We start from the raw sequence: 17,776 nt of genomic DNA, 5'->3' as shown, positions 1-17,776 counted from the left end.
ATAATCTATGCATGGCCGGAGTGATTTATCTTTTTTAGAAACAAAGAAAAAACCCGCTCCCACAGGGGAGGTCGAGGGTCTAATAATGCCTGAGGCAAGGGATTCATTAATATAGTCAGACATAGACTCCCACTCAGGACCAGAAAGGTTGTAGAGTCTACTTGACGGCAAGGGGGCGCCAGGTAATAAGTCAATTGCGCAGTCATAGGGACGGTGAGGAGGAAGTGACAAGGCGCGTTGTTTACTAAAGACGGCCGCCAGGTCGCGGTATTCTGCAGGAACCGAGGTAAGATCGATCTCCTCTAGAGGAGGCGTGTCTCGAGGGAACTCTTTAACAGCGGAGCGCAGACAATTGCTGAGGCACTTGTCGCTCCATTTATCAATACAGCCGCGCTCCCAGTTAATAACTGGGTTATGGTTACGAAGCCAGGGGAAACCTAGAATTACTTGAGGTGTACGAGAATTGAAAATAAAGAAATCAGTCATCTCATGATGATTTCCCGAGATAATGACATGTAACTCTGTGGTCTTTAAATTAATACGGGTCAACGTGTCTCCGGTTAAGCCGGCGACAGAAATTGACGGAATCTCGCGAGTAGGTAGAGAATATTCTTTAACTAAATTGGAGCTAATCAAATTTTGTTCAGCACCTGAATCGATTAGAGCTGAGAAAGAAAAATGACGGTTTTGTGTCTGAATGACCATGGGAAGTAATAATTTAAATGGGGAGGTTAACACAGACGTTCCCACCAGTAACTCCCGCTTTACTGGTGGAAGTTCTCGTTTCCCCGAAACGGACAGTGGGGCAGAAAATGACCGGGATTACCACAATAAATGCAGAGACGGGCAGATACACGCCACTGTCTCTCTGCAGGAGTCAGCCGTGCGCGCCCCACCTGCATAGGCTTGGGGGAGCGTTCCCGTGAGGGGAGAGAAGATGATTGGCTAAGACCAGGAAGCAAGGAAGACTGGGAGTTGTAGTTCGCAGGGGACTGTCTTGAAGAAAAGGACTCGTAGCGAGGGGTCGTAAACCCGGAAGTGGAAGAATTATAGGAAACGTAGTGCTGAGGTGCAGGCTTGGGCTCACCTGGAGGAGTCGAAAACCCGGAAGTCGAGGGTCGATGGGAACTGTAGTTTGCTTCTCTACGTCTCTTCCGGAAGCGGTCACCAATTGAGATGGCAAGGTCTATCAGTTTGTCGAAAGTCTTGGGTTCATCTCGCGTGGCCAGCTGGTCTTTGAGAAAATCAGACAGAGCGTTAAGGAAAATACCTTGGAGGGCGGGCTCGTCCCATCCTGTTTGGGCAGCAAGGATCCGAAACTCCAGAGCGAACTCCGAGGCATTACGACGGCCCTGTCGTAAGTTCAACAATCACTTGGCGGCATTTGAAGTCTGCAGGGGACGGTCAAAAATCCTGCGAAACTCTCGAAGAAAGAGGGCATAGGAAGCAGGGGGGTTATCATGACTCAAGAGGAACGAGTGAGCCCACCGGAGAGCATTACCTTTGAGTTGGCTTACGAAGAAGGTGATTTTGGCCGCGTCCGACGAGAACTGGGAGGGAGCCCCCTCGAAGGCGAGTCAGCACTGGAGCAAGAAGCTGCCACATTGATCAGGGTCTCCGGTGAAAAACTCAGAAGGTTTAATGAAAATTTGTTGGACTGGAGGAGTGGGACCAAGAGCCACGGGGGCTGGCGGAACGACTGGAGCTGAGGAGGCAGAAGCTTGCAGCTGACGTTTAATGGAATAAATCATACCTCCGAGCTCCTGAAGGTTGGACTGGACCGTGGTCTTGTGAGTCAGCACCTGATGAATTACTTTGTCCATTTTGTCGATCCGCTCCTCCGCGGGAACGGGGGAGGTCTGCTCGCTCTTGGTCTCATTCTGGGTCTGTTGTGGCTGGAGCATTTCTGTTAGGAGTGCGCAGGGAACCCAGATGATATGAGACCCAGAATGAGGCAGACACAGGGAAAATACAAAAGAACAGTGTTTATTATGTACAGCGAGTTAAATGACATCCACAGGCTGCTTCACTGAGGCTCCTGGAAAAAGGGATGACAGGTTAATATTTGTCCAACGGGGGAAGGCCAGAGTGGTTTGTTTAATGAGCGTTTGTCCTTACAGTCCAAACCCGAAGAGGAGAACTGGTCCTTCAGTCCAAGGAGAGCGAGCAGCAGAGGGAAATCCAACAGCGGTCCAAAGGGGAGCGAGGAAGGCTGGCAACTGGAGGCAAAGAGGCACGAGGAATACCTGACAGGCCAAGGGATCCAGGTCAGGTCACGAGGAAAATCCAAAGAGCACGAGGAACCAGGAAACTGGAAAAAAGAGCAAAAGGTGAACAAATTCTTTTCACCAAGACATTTGCCTCACAACAGTACTATACCATAAGAGGTGATATGCTCCAGCGTCGAGTCACACCGGACTGCAGCCTTAAGTAGATGGAGAGGCTCATCAGGCTGATGGCCGCCAGGTGTTGGTAATCAGCGGCCATCAGCAAGGCAGGCTGCAGGCAGTGGGACCCTTACAGGTTAAAAGGGAAAGTATGAGATAGGAATATAGGAGAGAGAGAGCGATAGAGAACACAAATCAACATCATTGAAGTCTGCCTCTAGACCTGAGGAAAGAGAAAAAAAGACAAAACCGAGAAACCACAACAACAAACAACATATATAATGATGCTTATAACATCATAAAATATTTTATTTGGGACATGGTAATACAAGATGTATTTAGTGGCCACCACAACCCAATTGAGTGTGTATCTGATAAACACTTGAATCTAAACACCTGTGTGAGCATGCTTATCACTATAAGGTTTCTCAAAAAAAAAGTTCAATAGTGGATGTGGGGATCCACAGACCTGTCCCCACAGGACACAATGGTAACACAGGGAAGACCAGAGCCACAGACACACAGCGGCCCCCAAGCCCGGGAATCTCCCAACAGGGACAACCGCACCCCCCAGAGAGAAGCAAAGAGAAGCCCTGGGCGATCCCCAGCAACCACAATGCAGAAACCCCAGGAAGCTGCAATGATGAGTCCACAGGCTCCGCCGGCAACCGCCCCTCCAGAGTAGATCCGGCCATGGACACCGAGCCCCGAGTCCCGAGGTCATACCACCCCCCTACAGAGGCCCGGCAGAGCCAGGGCACCCAGGCCCCGGCAGGCAGCCACCAGGGCAGGCCGGCACAAACCCCACCACCCAGCCCCAGATGCCGAGAGACGCCAATGCATGGTTACACTATGCTGTCTGCTGTGTTTCATGCTCCATCATGATGTTTTTTTATTTATCTGCCCACCCAGATTGACATGACTAAAAGTACCAACCGACCCTGGTCTGTTGTGTTGAGGAATTTCCTCCCAACCTCTACTATTTTCACAATTTCTGACATACTGTATCGTCTGGCCTCTTGACCTCAAGACTCTTTCAGGCCTTGTCAAAACACCAATTTATTTATGTAATAATGTATAAATATTTCTAAACAAAAAGCTTTAGCTGTGCAAGCTTTCTTCACCAAACTATTAAGTGGTTTAGCTCTTTGCACATGAATATGAATCATTTCTTCTCCCTGCGTTTGGAATTAAAACTTAATGAATTGTCAACTACTTAATCCATTCTTCCCAGTGAGATGTTTCCTGTGACTGGCACACAAGAGCTGTCCAAATCATATGTCCAAACCACCTCAGCTGACTTCTTTCAGTGCAAAGGAGCAGCTGCTCAGAGTTCCCACTCGGATGGCAGTCCTTTACTCTGTCTCTAGAGCATAACCTAGCCATTCTACAAAACAAGTTAGTTTCAGCCATTTGTGCTTTTGGTCATAATCTGTCTCATGACCATTGGTGAAAGTTTGAATAAAATGAAAATATTTTTATTTTCGATCAGCTCCTGCATCAAGACAATATACCACTGGGCTGCAACTGATTGTAACTTGTTTGTAGACAACATTCAAGAAAGAGTCTCAAAAATGTCTCAATGTTTATGAGGGTTCTCAATTTTTTGTGTGGGTTGCAGAGGCTTCCATGGAGGAAGCTGATTCCAGAAACTTCAGGGTTGGTCTAGCCATAACTGTGGCTGAGGTTGCCACCGAGGTACAGTAGTTAAAAAGCTCTGAGGTGGCAGTGCTTGTGGGTGGATAAGATTCACCCTGATTTCTTTAAGGCTCTAGATGTTGTGGGGCTGTCTTGGTTGACATGCCTTTGCAACATTGCGTGGACATTGGGGGCAGTGCCACTGGATTGACAGTCTGGGGTGGTGGTTCCCCTCTTCAGAAAGGGGGACCAGAGGGTGTTCTCCAATTCTAGAGGCATCACTCTCCTCAGCCTCCCTGTTAAGGTCTATTCAGGGGTACTGGAAAAGAGAGTCCAATCGTTGGTCGAACCTCAGATCCAGGAGGAACAATGCAGGTTCCGTCCTGGCTGTCGGGTTTGTCATGGGAGTTTGCCCATCCAATCTACATGTGTTTTATGGACTTGGAGAAGGCTTTCGACCATGTTCCTCGAGGTACACTTGGGGGGGGGGGGGGGGGGGCTCCGTGCGTATGGATTGGGGGTCCATTGCTTTGGGCTGTTCAGCCGCTATACAAGCGGTGTGAGAATTTGGTTTGCATTACCAGTAGTTATTCGGACCCCTTCAGAGTGGGAGTTGGTCTCCGCCAGGGCTGTCCGTAACTTTAATGGACAGACTTTCTCAGTACAGCCAGCAGGCAGAGAGTTTTTGATTTGGATTGTTCTCTTCAGGTTGAGGGTGACTGCCACAAATGGAGGAGTTCAAGTATCTCTTTGTTTTGTTCTTGAGTGAGGGAAGAATGGAGCGTGGGATTGACAGATGGATTGGTGCAGCATCTGCAGTATTGCAGACTGTGTGCCAGTAAGTTGTGGTGAAGAGGGAGCTGAGCTATAAGGCAAAGCTCTCTGTTTACCGGTCGGTCTACGTTACTACCCTTACCTATGGTAAGGATACCCCCATGGCGCCTCCCTAGGGAGGTGTTTCGAGCATGTCCGACTGGAAGGAGACCCAGGACACACTGGAGAGACTACATCTCTCGGTTGGCCTGGGAACCCATTGGAATCCTCTCAAAAGAGCTGGATGAGGTGGCTGTGGAAAGAGATGTCTGGGCCTCCCTGCTCAAGATGCTGCCTCGGCAACCCAACTTCAGAACAAGAGGAAGATAATGGATGGATAGATGGATGGATGGGTTGCAGCGACTTGAAACATTTGTTACTTGAATTGTGAACCTACAGTGTTTCCCCTAGATAACGTGCCATTGAGGGGCGCTAATCTCCTGTGTGTGTGTAAGTGGGGAACAGAAACATGTCTGAGTTGCTCGCTGTTTGTATAGACAGTTTTCGAGGGAGTAGGGGAGTCAGTGTGAGGGAAGAGACAGCATGAGCGCTACCTTTAATTTTGTAGCTAGCGTGCCTGTATTGCGTGCCGCTAGCTTAGCACTATGTCAGTGCCGAAGGGAGTGGGTGGGGTGCGTGCAGTTTGGTTCGGTAGGCGGACCACTCAGTTTTGTTGACGGTGTGGGCTGCCCCTCTTGTATAATGGTAAGGGAAACATTAACCTATTTAAAATAATTGTGTTACAAATGTCTCTCAAAAATAGTCGCTGAATTGTTTCAGGTGTCTCAAACGTTTTCTTTTTTTTTTTTCTGTAATACTAGTGTGCAAAATTGATTTGGACTCCTGCATGGGAGCTATACTTATAAGGGAAAATGTCTGAGGTTACAGCCCTGAATATTCATGTCTAACAACCATGTCAATGATAAGTACCATAATAACTATTTTACAAAAACCTGGCCTAAATCTGCTTTTCTTTATTTCAAAAGTGTATGCCAGAAGGTTAAATCATAAATGAGGTGGCAGCTACCAAGGTGGGTACAATGTGGTGGGCAATAAAGTAATGTGCACAACCTAAAAACCTATTTTAAAAGTTGTGAACACAAACATAAGCAGTGGCTTTAAAAAACTGGCTACACAAAATGTAATGGATAGTTTTCACATGACACGCTAGCTACCCTTACGGCCAAAACGTTGTGGTGCCCAATGATGATGAGCAATGGGAAGGACAGCCAAAAAAGTGTTAATTTTTCTTTTGTCTCTAGTCAAAACTACGTCATTCATCTGTCCATGGAAAAAAACAAAGGTGTGAAAAAGTATGAACGTTGCCAACTTGTGGTTCTGACCCGGCTGTTTTTTTAATTTATTTTTTAACTTCTCTGCAAGTGTCGACGTCTCTCTTGGCGCTCCAGTTCAGCGACATCTACATGTGTTTTAGAGAATCTCTCAGCTGACAGTGCTGCCGGCAAAATTATGGACTGCTACAAGTGTTTTTGATCTGGATTGATAAATAATGCTGTCATGTTGAGGTGACGAAACAGGAAATGTTAATCATTAAAGCAAGGGTAAGTAAATGATTTATCAGAATAAGATGCAGAAATAAACACATCAGTGCTACTTACGTAAACTGAAGTTAAAGAAACCAAGACTGAGAAATGGTTGGGGCGAGATATAATATTTGGTGTTTAATACATCATGCCCTTTCACAGAAAAATATTTATGCTACAAAACTTACCCCAAAAAAGCCCATCTGACTGTTGGATCTGAAACTAAACTCATTCTATTGAAGGCAAACAGCTCTGTAAGAAATTAATTCTGCTTCTAAGTTTGTGTTTAATTGACTGTCAGATTATTTGAGCCTATTTCAACAGATATCTTGACATCCTTCAAATACATTATTAATATAGAAGAAATCAATTAAAACATTGCAGTATCCACCTTATTCCTAGGCCCCATGGTGCCTTGCGTGAATTATGGGTACGACTTCCGTGGACCGGAACCAGCATTTGTTTGTGCGAACAGTATGAGCTAATGTAGTTTCTGTAAGCATTGTGGATTTAATTTAAATATGTGCAGCACGGTGGGGCAGTTGGTAGAGCTGCTGCCTCTCAGCGAGCAGGTTACCCTGGTTCAAATCCCGGTCCGAGGGCTTTTCTGAGTGGAGTTTGTGTGTTTTCTCCCTGCATGCGTGGGTTTTCTCCGGATACTCCAGTTTCCTATTCCATATTTAGCTATTTATATTAGCATATTTAGCTACTTATACTAGCATATTTAGCTACATCTACTAGCATATTTAGCTACTTATACTAGCACATTTAGCTACTTATACTAACATATTTAGCTACATCTACTAGTATATTTAGCTACATCTACTAGCATATTTAACTACTTATACTATCATATTTAGCTACTTATACTAGCATATTTAGCTACTTCATTGACTCTGTTCTTCAGACGGTGAAGTGATGAACAACCTGAACAGCTCTGAGGTGTATCAGTATCTACACAGTAATAAATATGAATCTCTCACTCTCTGCTCTTTGAATTGAGAAAGCTCCTCGGATGAGGAGCGAAACGTCTTCTGTTACAAATAAAGTCCAGTTGTTTTTGTATTGAACGCTTTTTGAATTCATCATGTCCTGGATGACTGAGAATCTTCACCAGCATACTTATACTAGCATATTTAGCTATTTATATTAGCATATTTAGCTACTTATACTAGCATATTTAACTACATCTACTAGCATATTTAGCTACATCTACTATCATATTTAGCTACTTATACTAGCATATTTAGCTACTTCATTGACTCTGTTCTTCAGACGGTGAAGTGATGAACAACCTGAACAGCTCTGAGGTGTATCAGTATCTACACTGTAATAAAGTCGGTGGTGTTTTGTTAAAAGAGGTGGGACACAATCTTATTGACCTTAAATCAGACACAGAGCCCAGACAAACCAGTCAAACCAGTCAAAGCCTTAAAGTCCTCCATCACTGAACTTGGGTTAATTACAGAGAAAATCATAAAACTGAAGATGAACAAATACTATAATACTGTGACCTCCATACACTTGAAATCAAACCTGATGTTCTTGTCACTGTTTTCAATCCTTCTGAGGATCTGGCGTCTCTTCTCCGGTGGTTTATTGCCGTCCAGACACAAAGTAGGATGCAGGTTCTCTTCCGTCAGCCGTTTGTCAACAAAGTGAAATGAGCACACAGACAGGGTTTGGGGTGGTCTCTTCAAGTTCATGTTTTTCAGCCACATTCTTCTTAACTCCTCATTTGTAGGGAGGAGATGGAAACTAGACCTCTTTTCACAGAAACTCTTTTTGTTTTCGTCCGTGTTCAAACTCTGTTCTGCAGCCGTGAACACAACAGGTACCTGAACTCAGCACGGCTATTTTAGTCAACTTTATGGTTGTTAAATATGAACAAAACCAAAACAGAGTTTTATTTGCTAAACTGAATGCAAATTACTTTCGAATAAACCACAGTCCATGCTCCACTACCATGATTAGCCAATGCTAACTGCTACTTCCTGTCTTACAGGAAGTTGTTCCAATAATCATTTATACAGTAGAGCCCTCAGGCAGAAGGCAGATAAACACAGCTATCAAGCACAATCTTGCCATTATATGACATTAAATATTCATATGAATTCCTCTGGATTTACTTATTTTCTTGCTTTCCATACATCAAATAGATTTGAAACAGATCAGAATATTTTCACGTGTTTATGTAAACAGTTTTTTTCCCTGTTTTTAGAACGAGACTGAAACACAAAGAAAAAATCAATCCTAGGTGACACCAAGATGATTGAGTGCCACCACACCGAGCTCCCTGTCAGGAGACGAGGCCTTGTCACTGCATGATCCGTACCGTCAGCTCATTTGCACATGCGCTAAAAGAAATACTTCTGGGTTGCATGGATCACCGTTGAATATGCTAGATTAAGGAAAATGTACTAGAAATAATTACTTCTAGCATTAATTAAAATGCAAACAGGAAATCTATTAAAGCATAACAATTTTTTATATACAGTAGGGGTTGAACGATTGCATAATTTTTAAACTCAACATTAACATAATAAAACTCGAGTAGAACTCGAGTAGTTGATGACGTCATAGGATCTTAAGATACAAAAATAAATAAATAAATCGCAAAAAAGATCATTATTTACAAAAACGTTGAACCGGAAGATTCATCTTTAGTGAAATATTTCCAGACTATTGATGTATTTCTACCTGTTTGCCAAGACTGGGCCTGCTCCGCTCCATCTGTCTGCTTGGAGGAATCCATTTTGTAACCTGCGCCCGGTGCGGATCACGTGACATGTCATGCAATGACGTAATGGCGACGTGATGACGTCACCACGAATACTCGACGTGAAATAAAAAAACTCGATAGATGTCCTAGGAATCGATGTATAGATTACTCGAGTAGTCTGTTAAAGCCCTAATATACAGTATATCAGACGCTGAATTATACTATCAGCTGATTGACAACGAAAGCCTGCCATCTAGTGGTCGTTCTTATCAACACAACTCTTCATTAGCACTGAAATAAAGCACTTAAATTACTGGTAATTTCTTAATGATTATAAACCAATATTAGAATTTTGTAATGAGCTTGAATGAGTTGACACTTACCCTAAAAGTAAGAACTTCCATACCAAAAACTGAGGTATAAAAGTTAATTGTTTCTGGGACATTTTTCACCATCAGCACCAAATGATGGCGATAGCTCACTTTAATTGGACAGTCTGCTTTAGACCTGAGCCCCAGCCTGGGCTGAATGAGAAAACCCTACAAGGTACAGAATGAATTATTTCCATGGTGAAACCGCGCCGCTCAGTGGTGAAGCTGCGCTACATCTTTTTAACCAATGACGTAAATATGTCAATGATTTTAATGGAAATACAAGTGATGTAAATTAGTGACATGAAGATTGGTGGAGATAGAGCACATACAGGTCCTTCTCAAAAAATTAGCATATTGTGATAAAGGTCATTAATTTCCATAATGCAATGATAAAAATGAAACTTTCATATATTTCAGATTCATTGCACACCAACTGAAATATTTCAGGTCTTTAATTGTTTTAATACCGATGATTATGGCATACAACTCATGAAAACCCAAAATGCCTGTCCCAAAAAATTAACGACGTAACTCTAAACACATGCAAAAGATTCCTGAGGCTTTTAAAAACTCCCAGCCTTGTTCATTACTCAAAACCGCAATCATGGGTAAGACTGCTGACCTGACTGCTGTCCAGAAGGCCATCATTGACACCCTCAAGCAAGAGGGTAAGACACAGAAAGAAATTGCTGAACGAATAGGCTGTTCCCAGAGTGCTGTATCAAGGCACCTCAGTGGGAAGTCTGTGGGAAGGGAAAAGTGTGGCAGAAAACGCTGCACAACGAGAAGAGGTGACCGGACCCTGAGGAGGATTGTGGAGAAGGGCCGATTCCAGACCTTGGGGGACCTGCAGAAGCAGTGGACTGAGTCTGGAGTAGAAACATCCAGAGCCACCGTGCACAGGCGTGTGCAGGAAATGGGCTACAGGTGCCGCATTCCCCAGGTCAAGCCACTTTTGAACCAGAAACAGCGGCAGAAGCGCCTGACCTGGGCTACAGAGAAGCAGCACTGGACTGTTGCTCAGTGGTCCAAAGTCCTTTTTTTGGATGAAAGCAAATTTTGCATGTCATTCGGAAATCAAGGTGCCAGAGTCTGGAGGAAGACTGGGGAGAAGGAAATGCCAAAATGCCATAAGTCCAGTGTGAAGCACCCACAGTCAGTGATGGTCTGGGGTGCCATGTCAGCTGCTGGTGTTGGTCCACTGTGTTTTATCAAGGGCAGGGTCAATGCAGCTAGCTATCAGGAGATTTTGGAGCACTTCATGCTTCCATCTGCTGAAGAGCTTTATGGAGATGAAGATTTCATTTTTCAGCACGACATGGCACCTGCTCACAGTGCCAAAACCACTGGTAAATGGTTTACTGACCATGGTATTACTGTGCTCAATTGGCCTGCCAACTCTCCTGACCTGAACCCCGTAGAGAACCTGTGGGATATTGTGAAGAGAAAGTTGAGAGACGCAAGACCCAACACTCTGGATGAGCTTAAGGCCGCTATCGAAGCATCCTGGGCCTCCATAACACCTCAGCAGTGCCATAGGCTTATTGCCTCCATGCCATGCCGCATTGAAGCAGTCATTCATGCAAAAGGATTCCCGACCAAGTATTGAGTGCATAACTGAACATGATTATTTGAAGGTTGGCGTTTTTTGTATTAAAAATACTTGTAATACATGAAATATGCTAATTTTTTGGGACAGGCATTTTGGGTTTTCATGAGCTGTATGCCATAATCATCAGTATTAAAACAATTAAAGACCTGAAATATTTCAGTTGGTGTGCAAAGAATCTCAAATATATGAAAGTTTCATTTTTATCATTACATTATGGAAAATAATGACCTTTATCACAATATGCTATTTTTTTGAGAAGGACCTGTACTTGTCACAGTCTTACCCATGATTGCGGTTTTGAGTAATGAACAAGGCTGGGAGTTTTTAAAAGCCTTGGGAATCTTTTGCAGGTGTTTAGAGTTACGTCGTTGATTCAGATGGTTAGGTTAATAGCTTGTTTAGAGAACCTTTTCATGATATGCTAATTTTTTGGGACAGGCATTTTGGGTTTTCATGAGCTGTATGCCATAATCATCAGTATTAAAACAATTAAAGACCTGAAATATTTCAGTTGGTGTGCAATGAAACTGAAATATATGAAAGTTTCATTTTTATCATTACATTATGGAAAATAATGACCTTTATCACAATATGCTAATTTTTTGAGAAGGCCCTGTATGTATGTATGTATGTATATATATATATATATATATATATATATATATGTATAGGCATTTTAAACCCTTCCCACACTGTTGCAATATTCTAAACTCTAAACACTCTAAAAGAGCACAGAATGTCATGATTTCAGCTCCCTGCCTCTGCTGCTCTTTGCCACCTGCAAGCGCTCTCGGCCACGCCCACTTCTCTGCTCTGCACGGAGAACAGCTGATCAGCTGCAGGAGGAAGTTTATCCTGCAGCTGTGGGCTGCACACAGGTGCAACAAGTGCTAAATAATTTTAAATAGTTCATTTTAAATAAAAATGTCACACCCATTGTGCGGCTCATCCATCAATCGGCTAATTGTGTGTCATGTCCAATCTTATTTTGAAAAAATGTGATAGTCTACGATAAACTACAAAGTTGCGAGGGACTACTATATATACGTATATATTTTACTATTTTTCAATATTATATATATATATATACATATACATACATATAAAGTTTTTAACACGTGATTTGATTAACATGAGTGGTTGTGTTTGCACAGTCACCTGTCAGAAACAATCCTTTTGATGACTTTAAATCAGCTGTTTCCATGGACAGAAATAACCAGACAAAGGCATTAGCAGAAAAGGTTTTTATTCTGTGTTCAAATCTCCTTTTGTCAGATAGCAAATAACTTTATATCAGTTTTTTTTTTAATTTGTGCAAATGTAAAAATAGGTCTGACAGAGACATTTACTGGACTCTTTTTCTGTCTGATGTTTACATGAATCATTAAAAAGTTTGACATAAGTTTATGGTTAATGTAAACTTAGCTCCTTCATATAAAGATGACTTAATGTAAAACTAGAGTTAACTTCAGTTAAAAAGCTTCCTGAGTTAATGTTGGCAACATTTAGCTTGTATTAGCATTAGCGTGCTTTCATCACTATCTCATTAAGTTATTAGAGCTCATGATCCACTAATCTTCATTACATAAAGCTGTAGCAACCAAAACTAAACACCTGAATCAAAAACGACAAAATAATTGTAATAGTATCTTTGAAAAAATGTTTGCTACAAAGATGAGTGTACTCCCATGACTGTCATTGTTTAGCGCCCCCCCCCCCCCCCAACCCCCCCTCCTCATGTAGAGAAGCACAAATCCACAATCTGCTTTTGATGAAATCCTGTAAAAACGCATCTGACTTTTCTCCACCTCTATTAGTGCACCCCATAGAACAGTAAAGATCCAGCATTTTGGCTTGAAAAAACAGACATTGATCAATTGACTGAGAGAGCTGGACCTGTTTTGCCCTCCAGTGGGCATTTTCCAGCAGCTTGTGATGTCACGTGAAAACTATCCATTGCATTGTTCACTGGTCACTTTGTTGCAAACACTCAGAATTCAGTAATACAAATATGACCATGTTCTCACAGGTTGAGTCTCAAACTAATCTTCAATAGTTATAGCGCAGTGAGATACTGGCTAAAGAGGTTATCTTGACTAAAAGGGCATATAAAATAAGATATTAATAAGATTTACACATTTGCACATTTGTGATTTGAAAACCATTAAAAGTACTTTACACAAGCTTGTCTGTGAACTTTAGTTTATCTCCAAAGATGGTGTGTTCTACTTGCCTTCAGAAGACTGATTGTCTAATGGTTACAACTGAGACATGCTTGAAACCATATTTGAGTATTATACATTATGTACTATGTCAAGCAATAGAAAGGATGTTCAGATACAAGGTGCTGCCATTTACAAACAGATACAGTCACTTTGACAAATTATATGCTCATGCCTCCATCCTGTAATCATGCACTGTCCACAAAAGCCGACGGCCTACAATTTAAGAGTCCCTGCTGTTTTGCACTTTGCACTGTGCTATTACTGCCTTGCACAGATGTCAGGTTCATTTTCATAGAAGTCAAGCTTTCATTTTATTTTCTCAATTTGTTGGTTGTAACTTTCTTCAACTTTTTTTTCCCTCAGAACATTTTTTAAGATTCTGATGCTGTTAATTAGTTATTAATAAGCATGTTTGTATCCTTTGGGGCTGGCTGAGTCTTCTTTTGTGTGGCATTTATTAAACTTCCAGGTTTTAGTGGTAAAGAGAAAATGGGAGGTTTATATATACACAAGCCCAAACTTAGCCTCATCTTGGACTCCCCATCGATCCTGGCTTAGTCCTGAGACTCTGGCAATGAGGGAGATCTCACCCAATAAAGCGCCCTGTGGGGAAAACCCTGGCCCAATAAGAAGGTCCCCTGACTTAAGGCTAGGGGATTACTAGCCTGAGCAGGCAGATAGAGCTCCAGGGCAAAGGAGGGGGCACGGGTTGAAGCACAGCACTGCCTTGTCGCCAAGGCCAGTGGCCTCCTTTAAATGGTTGCTACGAAGTAGGTATCACACATGTGAGAGTAGCACACAGTCACGGTCATGGAGGGCATTAAATGGTAACAAAGAGACAGTTATTCTGCAATAATCTGCCCTGCTGAGTGCAAGTTATTCTCCAATAATCAAGAACTGAGGAGCAAGCGATACTGAGCTGTGATCACAAGAGCATAGTGCTGCATGGGGTTGGGTTCACTGGACACACCATGAGGTCACACATCATCAACCCAGATGGACAAACTTCATCACTTCAACGTGCATGCAAGTTGCGTGTGTTTACAAGCTAATCATGTTCACTTACACAGTTTCCATTACTTCTGTGAGTAAAAGTAACAATGGATATTTATTCTACGTAAACGGGGAAAAAAAATAGAATTTACTGCATAACTAAAAAAACAGTTACTAACTGCCTGGGTAAAATGATCATTATGAAATAAGGTTTCAAAACCAGACAAAAATAAGCAGCATTTTTTTTACTTTTAGATGTTTTGTGTGAGTCTGCCATGCTGCTGTCACTTATGCAAAAAGCACATTTTAGATATAATTTTTTTCTCCATCAAAATGTTAGTTTTTGTACTCTGTTTAAATATTATTCAGTACTTATTTGCATTTCCTTTTGGAAAATGTACAAAAAAGTTCATGAATATGTTATTTGTATTTTTTATTTTTATTTGTTTTATCCCTTTCTTCTCCTCAGGTCAGCATGTGTGTGCATTCTGGGCTCAGAGTTTCGTCGTGGTGCTGGTGTGCTGGATATACAGTTTGAGTCACCATTCCAGCTCCTCACCTGCGGTTATGATACTTTCATTAGACTGTGGGACCTTCGACTCAGCCCACAGTAAGTCATATTCTTTTTCACATTTTATGTCAGTTCAGCTTCAGTGAACATCAGTCATTGGTTCCTGGGATTTTTATTTTATTTTATTTTTTACTTAAACTATATACCAATGATATAATGTAAGCATGAAGCAAAAAATAAACAATTTCAGCCTTAATCCCCCCCAGTGATGATGAAGTCCTGCTTTTCCCAACTTAAACATTATCAGTATTTTTCTTAACTGTGTCTGTATCATTTTGCTATTCTTTAGCAGCAGGAGACCATGATGATAGTGGTTAGTTGTGGACATCAGATGTTTTCCTTGTTTATCACAGACACTTAGTGTAAAAATGCAAATCTTTGTTCTGTCAGCAATGTTAATTGATTCATTCATGATGACATTATCTTTTAAGTTGTATAGATCTAACATAGTACATATGATTTTTTTTAAAGCAGAAAAGTATGTTTTTTCTTAGAATACTGATCATGTTTCAGCAAATATAAACTCCACATACTGGACCTTATTTTCATAGTACCTGTCACATCTTCACATTTTACCTCACACATCAATTGGTTTCCATCCATCCATTATCTTTACCCACTTCTTCCTTTCTGGTCATGGGGGTCACTGGTGCCCATATCCAGCAGTTAGAGGTGGGGAACACCCTGGACAGGTCTCCAGTCCATCACAAGGACACAGAGACAAACGAGACAGTCCACCATTCGCACTCATTATGGACGATTTAGAGTTACCAGTCAGCCTAACATGCATGTTTGTGGTCTGAGGGAGGAAACCCGAGTACCCGGAGAAAACCCACACATGCATGAAGAGAACATGCAAACTCCACCCAGAAAGGTCCCTGGCTGAGATTCGATCTGGCAACATTCTCGCTGAGAGGCGGCAGCTCTACCAACTGTGCCACTGTGCTGCCATTCAGTTGGTTTCATTTAATTTAATTTATTGATTTAAAAAGACAATGCACGGTGATTAATATTTCAGTATTATAAATGTGCAGCGCTAGATTTCATCCATTATTGAGAGCAAGTTAAAAAAAAATGCATTTTATAAAACAAGTGTGCAAAACAAATAGTCATTAAAACAATACAGTATCACCTCTATATAACTTAACTTTATCACTTGAACAAGCATTTGGTAAATCATTAACATAAAGGTTAAAAAGAATAGTTCCAAAAATAAAGCCTTTGGGAATCCCAGCTGAGCAGATACAGTATGTTTTGATATGCACTGACACAAAGATATGCTTTGTGTCAGTAAACCGTTTGGGAAGGCCATATAAAGGAGTTTCCATACTGATCTCAGAAATTTCACAGGAATTATTTGCTTTAGATCAGGGAGTTCTCTGAAAGTGAAAGTTTTAAACTGAAAAGTTTAAACAGAAGACGAAAATCTAAACAGGTATGTCTCATCTTCCAGTAAGAGGGCGCCTGTGTACATGGCTTGCAATCCACCTCTGCTGATGGTGTTCGGATTATTTGTGTTTTGTTTGTTTTTTATCTGGGACATAAACTTGCTGCTGGTGTATGACCGACAACAGCTACTGGATCTTTGTTTTTCTGCCACCGATGTCGTTTATTTGGACCAATATGAGCGTACCTCTGGACCCCCCCCACCCCCTCACCGGCTGCTGGTGGACGTGCCTGTTTACCTCCGCCGCGCTCTCCACCTGCCTGCCCGGAGACATCGCTCCAGACGCCGGGGAAAACGTGCTTAAAGCCCTGCGTGCTGCATCTTCCTCTTCAGCTGGTGGTCATGGTTTCCATTGCCAGCTTCCCGCGTGCCCGGACCAGGTAAACAACGAGAGTTGTCGGCCGGTGGGCCGCACGGACCGACCCGGAGGGGCCGTTATTGAAAACCTGCGGCCATTGGTGCGCACAAACTCCACCGCTGCTGGTTCCACTTTGGACAGTATCCGGATGTGTTTGGTCAACGCAAGATCTGTTACCAACAAAACTTTTATCCTCAGGGACTACTTTCAAGAGCATGATTTGGACTTTTTCTGCATCACAGAGACTTGGATGTTTCCGGGTGAGTCCAGTGCCTTGACAGAATTATTGCCACCGAACTGTCTGTATTTTAACGCACCGCAGCCATCAGGCCGGCGTGGTGGTGGATTATTAACAATATTCAAACCAACATTTGACTGTAAACAACTGCCCATCCCAGTTTCCTGTGCCAGCTTTGAGCTGAGCGTCTTTGAACTCAGCCATTCGCCTTCGACTTTATGTGCGCTCGTTTACCACCCACCTCGATCTAAGGACTTCATAAATGAGTTTTCTGATTTCTTGGCTGAAATCACACCAAAATATGATCATGTTTTCATTATTGGGGACCTTAATTTGCACGTGTGCTGTCAGGAGAAGCCCTTGGTTAAGGATCTAAAAAAGTTAAATCTGGTCCTCTGGACATTCAAAAAAACAAAACAAAGCAAATCAACAAAAAAATGTAGAAACGTTTCGTCTCTCATCCGAGAGACTTCCTCAGTCTGAGGAGCTGTATTCAGCTCAGTCTCCTAAATAGCACCGTCTCAGAGTGGATCAACCAGTTTTGCTGCTGACAACCAAAACCAGCTGATCACATGCTCAAGAAGGACCATCAGCCTAACAATGGATCATTAGCACACTGATGGCTGTTTACTGTTCACAGAGGGTTGAGTGATACTAGCAATCACAGCATTGTAAGAGGGGGACAGTTGAACCCGGAGGCCTCCACCCCTGTTTAACGATGGACGATTTCTTTTCACAAAGATGGCCTCCTTTACTCCTCTCTCAAACCATCGTTCCTCTCTGTCCAGGATGTGAACATCTTCATCCCTGAAAGAGTGACCGCTGGCCTGGAGATGAGTGTAGACCGCAGAGTC

General features: G+C 42.5%; 2 protein-coding genes across 2 annotated transcripts in view; one reads left to right on the top strand and one right to left on the bottom strand.

Annotated features, from left to right (window-relative positions):
- The window catches only part of LOC119413748, an 880,117-nt gene that overhangs the window by 482,304 nt on the left and 380,037 nt on the right, over positions 1-17,776 (bottom strand). The window lies entirely within an intron of this gene.
- Positions 1-17,776, top strand: part of fbxw4 (F-box and WD repeat domain containing 4) — a 137,266-nt gene that overhangs the window by 94,685 nt on the left and 24,805 nt on the right. The window contains exon 7 of the mRNA XM_037680840.1: positions 14,778-14,918. Within this exon, the coding sequence (XP_037536768.1) occupies positions 14,778-14,918 (141 nt within the window). The remainder of the gene's footprint in view (positions 1-14,777; positions 14,919-17,776) is intronic.

Source organism: Nematolebias whitei, chromosome 1, assembly GCF_014905685.2.
Source record: "Nematolebias whitei isolate Nwh7 chromosome 1, NemWhi1, whole genome shotgun sequence".
In the NCBI taxonomy this organism is placed as follows: Eukaryota; Metazoa; Chordata; class Actinopteri; order Cyprinodontiformes; family Rivulidae; genus Nematolebias; species Nematolebias whitei.
Note: the sequence above shows the minus strand (reverse complement) of the source record. Positions and strands in the feature narration are given on the sequence as shown.